Source organism: Neovison vison, chromosome X (genome assembly GCF_020171115.1).
Source record: "Neovison vison isolate M4711 chromosome X, ASM_NN_V1, whole genome shotgun sequence".
Classification (NCBI taxonomy): domain Eukaryota; kingdom Metazoa; phylum Chordata; class Mammalia; order Carnivora; family Mustelidae; genus Neogale; species Neogale vison.
The window spans coordinates 22,411,985-22,416,788 of NC_058105.1; the positions used below are offsets into that span (position 1 = coordinate 22,411,985).

General features: G+C 40.8%; 1 protein-coding gene across 1 annotated transcript; it reads left to right on the forward strand.

The window, feature by feature from the left end:
• Positions 1 to 661: 661 nt before the first annotated feature.
• On the forward strand, positions 662 to 1,795 carry ACTRT1 (actin related protein T1). The gene has a single exon (XM_044235039.1). The coding sequence runs from the start codon at positions 662 to 664 to the stop codon at positions 1,793 to 1,795; it is 1,134 nt and encodes a 377-aa protein (XP_044090974.1).
• Positions 1,796 to 4,804: the final 3,009 nt, after the last annotated feature.

The window sequence follows — 4,804 nt, forward strand, 5'->3', positions numbered from 1 at the left end:
AGCTGTTAAAAACAAGAAACACTTATGGGAGGTAATAAAAGATAGTTTTCTGAGCTCCTCTGAAACTGGATTAAGGGCATCCACATTCCAGTCTGAGCCTGTGTCTTGTGGCTACTTCTACCCCCTAGCAAATGGAAGGGTATTTTTTAATCATCCACTCACAAAAAGTTAATTCTTCACATAAGTCATTTTTCTGGAAGAAGGCCACGGTTTGGCTGCTTCAAGTTGGTTCTAAGAGTAGGCCTTTGCTTCAGTTTCATAGACACAAGCTGTCCCTGGGTATGGTTTGTCTTTCTCTTTTACATGTTTCTTCAAGCTAGGAGTATTGGTGGCTCAAAGACCCCACCCCTTAAAATCCCTTTGTTGCTCTATGGGGATAATTGTTGCCTTGGCTAGATTGTTACATAGGGGGCAATCATCACTGAAATTGCCACAGTGGGGCGTGGGCTGCCTTAAAGGGGAGAAGATTCATGGGTTGAAGATGGGATATTCTGGGGGGTTGTGGACAGTCTGCTAGGTCCTCCTGAGTGTCAGGACGACCTTTGAGACCTTTGAGAACTTTGGACGCTTGTTGTTTTAAATCTCCCATAGGTGCCTGTTGTCATACAAGGTGGCAAAGTGGTTTTTATTTTGTTGAAGTTTGGAATAACATGCTGCAGACATGTTTAACCCATATGTATTAGATATTCCAGCTGTAATTTTTGACAATGGATCAGGACTCTGCAAAGCAGGCCTGTCTGGAGAGATTGCACCCCGTCATGTCATCAGTTCTGTCGTGGGACATCCTAAATTCAACAAGACATTGTCAGAAGCCACTAAAAAAAAGTACCTTGTGGGAGAAAAAGCCCTATATAAATATGAGGCCTTGCATTTGCACTACCCCATTGAGCGTGGACTAGTAACAGGATGGGATGATATGGAAAAACTCTGGAAGTATCTTTTTGAGTGGGAGCTAGGAGTAAAACCCTGTCAACAACCTGTGCTCATGACTGAGCCCTCCTTGAACCCAAGGGAGACACGAGAGAAGATGACAGAAGTGATGTTTGAGACCTTCAATGTGCCTGCTTTCTACCTGTCCAATCATGCAGTGGTAGCTCTATATGCCTCTGCTTCAGTCACAGGATTAGTGGTGGACAGTGGAGATGGTGTCACTTCCACTGTCCCTATCTTTGAGGGTTATTCCCTGCCTCATGCTGTCACTAGGCTCTATGTGGCAGGAAGGGACATCACAGAGCACCTCACTCGGCTCCTCCTTGCTAGTGGAAGTAGTTTCCCTTGTATACTCAATAAAGCCTTAGTGAGTGACATCAAAGAGAAGCTGTGCTATGTGGCTTTGGAACCAGAGAAAGAGCTATGTAAGAGGCCAGAAGAGGTTCTGAGAGAATACAGACTGCCAGATGGGAATGTTATCTACATTGGAGACCAGCTACATCAGGTGCCTGAAATTCTTTTTGCACCTGACCAGCTGGGTATTCACAACCCAGGACTATCCAAAATGGTGTCCAGCAGCATCATGAAGTGTGACACTGACATCCAAAAGAATCTTTTTGCAGAAATTGTGCTGTCTGGGGGTACAACTCTTTTCCCTGGACTTGAGGAAAGACTTATGAAAGAACTGGAACAGCTGGCTTCCCTGGGAACTCCCATAAAGATCACAGCTTCTCCTGATAGATGTTTCTCTGCGTGGATAGGTGCATCCATTGTGACCTCTCTGAGTAGTTTCAAGCAGATGTGGATCACTTCTGCAGATTTCATGGAATTTGGGGCATATGTCGTTCAGAGAAGATGCTTTTAAGGAATCCAGAGCACAAGGGATGGCTTGAAGTGTCAGATCACTGCTTGAAGTGTCAGATCTTGTGGAAGGAGACATCTTCCCTTGGACTTTGACATGGTGTTTGATAAAATTGATATGCCATTTCCGTTTCAGTTCATTTTTGGTGTCAGCAGAGTAATTTCTGATCCAGGTAATGAATTATTTTAAATGGTTCTATTCTACCTTTTCTGTCTTAAGAATATTGTTAGTTGTTTTCTCCAGAGAAATCCTTTGTTTATTTTTTGGGGTTGTGTCTACATACAGAGTTTATAGTTAAAGCAGGTCCTTGAGACTCATGTGCAGAAGCTTGACTCAGTAGGATACCTGGGCCTTCATTTTAATCAAGTATCTTGGATATTTTTGACAGATCTAGTGCTAAGGTAAGAAATCACCAAAGTAAGTGGGAGAAGTGGAGGGGAATTAAGTAAAAAAAAAAAATGCTACCCTGCTATTAGGGCTCAACAGAACCTTTCACTCAATCGATTCTTTATTAGCAAAATAGAGCTCTCTGCTGTTTTCAGAGGTTAGGCAGCTAAACAGGATGAAGCTGTTTTCCTTGGAAAATTGGAGAAATGTGAACAGATATCACTATTTGATTAATGTTCTCTAAGCTCAAGCCCTTACTCCCAACTGGAGAATTAAGAATCAAGACCGCTACATTTTGATTATTTGTAATTTTAAGGATATTTATAGCCTCATTTAGAAGTAAAATAATGGAAATATTTAATGGTAATCAAAAAATAAATTGTTAAATAAATTATGGCTACATGATTTTTTTCTTTTTTTATTTTTACTAACATATAATGTATTATTTGTTTCAGAGATACAGGTCTGTAACTCATCAGTCTTATAGAATTCACAGCACTCACCATAGCACATACCCTCTCCAATGTCTATCCCACAGCCACCCCAACCCTCCTATACCCCTCCCCTCCAGCAACCCTCAGTTTGTTTCCTGAGATGAAGAGTCACTTATGGTTTGTCTCCCTCCCGATCCCATCTTCTTTCATTTTTCCCTCCTTTGCCCCCACAACCCTCAGGCCTGCCTCTCAAATTCTTCATATCAGAGAAATCATATGGTAATTGTCTTTCTCTGATTGACTTATATCACTGAACAAATGAGCAATACCCTCTGGAATCATACACTTCATTGCAAATGGCAAAATATTATTTATTTTGATAGCTTCATAGTATTTAATTGTATATACACAATATCTTCTTTATCAATTCATCTGTTGAAGGACATCTAGGCTTTTTACATAGTTTGGTGATTGTGAACATTACTGCTATAAACATTCAGGTGCATGTGCTCCTTCAGATCACTACATTTGTATCTTTAGGGTAAATACCCAGTAGTGTGATTGCTGGGTCATGGGGTAGCTCTACTTTCAACTTTTTGAGGAACCTCCATACTCTTTTCCAGAGTGTCTGTACCAGCTTGCATTCCCGCCAACAGTGTAGGAGGGTTCCCCTTTCTCTGCATCTTCACCAGCACCTGTCATTTCCCCACTGGTTAATTTTAGCCATTCTTACTGGTGTGAGGTGGTATCACATGGTGGTTTTGATTTGTATTTCCCTGATGCTGAGTGATGTTGAACACTTTTTTGTGGGTCTCCTGGCCATTTGGATGTCTTCTTGGCAGAAATATCTGTTCATAGTGTATATGGACCACATCTTCCTTATCCATTCATCCGTTGAAGGGCATCTTGGTTCTTTCCATAATTTGGCGACTGTGGCCATTGCTGCTATAAACATTGGGGTACAGATGGCCCTTCTTTTCACAACATCTGTGTCTTTGGGTTAAATACCCAGGAGTGCAATTGCAGGGTCATAGGGAAGTTCTATTTTTAATTTCTTGAGGAATCTCCACACTGTTCTCCAAAGAGGCTGCATCAACTTGCATTCCCACCAACAGTGTAAGAGGCTTCCCCTTTCTCCACATCCTCTCCAACACATGTTGTTTCCTGTTTTGTTAATTTTGGCCATTCTAACTGGTGTAAGGTGATATCTCAAAGTGGTTTTAATTTGAATCTCCCTGAGGGCTAATGATGATGAGCATTTTTTCATGTGTCTGATAGCCATTTGTATGTCTTGATTGGAGAAGTGTCTGTTCATATCTTCTGCCCATTTTTTGATGTGTTTGTCTGTTTCGTGTGGGTTGAGTTTGAGTTCATTATAGATCCTGGATATCAACCTTTTGTCTATACTGTCATTTACAAATATCTTCTCCCATTCCGTGGGTTGCCTCTTTGTTTTTTTTGAGTGTTTCCTTTGCTGTGCAGAAGCTTTTGATTTTGATGAAGTCCCAGAAGTTTATTTTCGCTTTTGTTTCCTTTGCCTTTGGAGACGTATCTTGAAAGAAGTTGCTGTGGCTGATATCAAAGAGATTACTGCATATGATCTCCTCTAAGCTTCTGATGGATTCCTGTCTCACGTTGAGGTCTTTTATCCATTTTGAGTTTATCTTTGTGTACGGTGTAAGAGAATGGTCGAGTTTCATTCTTCTACATATAGCTGTCCAGTTTTCCCAGCACCATTTATTGAAGAGACTGTCTTTTTTCCACTGTATATTTTTTCCTGTTTTGTCGAAGATTAATTGACCATAGAGTTGAGGGTCCATATCTGGGCTCTCTACTCTGTTCCACTGGTCTATGTGTCTGTTTTTATGCCAGTAACATGCTGTCTTGGTGATCACAGCTTTGTAATAAAGCTTGAAATCAGGTAAGGTGATGCCGCCAGCTTTATTTTTGTTTTTCAACATTTCCTTAGCGATTCGGGGTCTCTTCTGATTCCATTCAAATTTTAGGATTATTTGCTCCAGCTCTTTGAAGAATGCCGGTGGAATTTTGATCAGAATGGCATTAAAAGTATAGATTGCTCTAGGCAGTATAGACATTTTAACAATGTTTATTCTTCCAATCAAAGAGCATGGAATGGTCTTCCATCTTTTTCTGTCTTCTTCAATTTCTTTCATGAGTGTTCTGTAGTTCC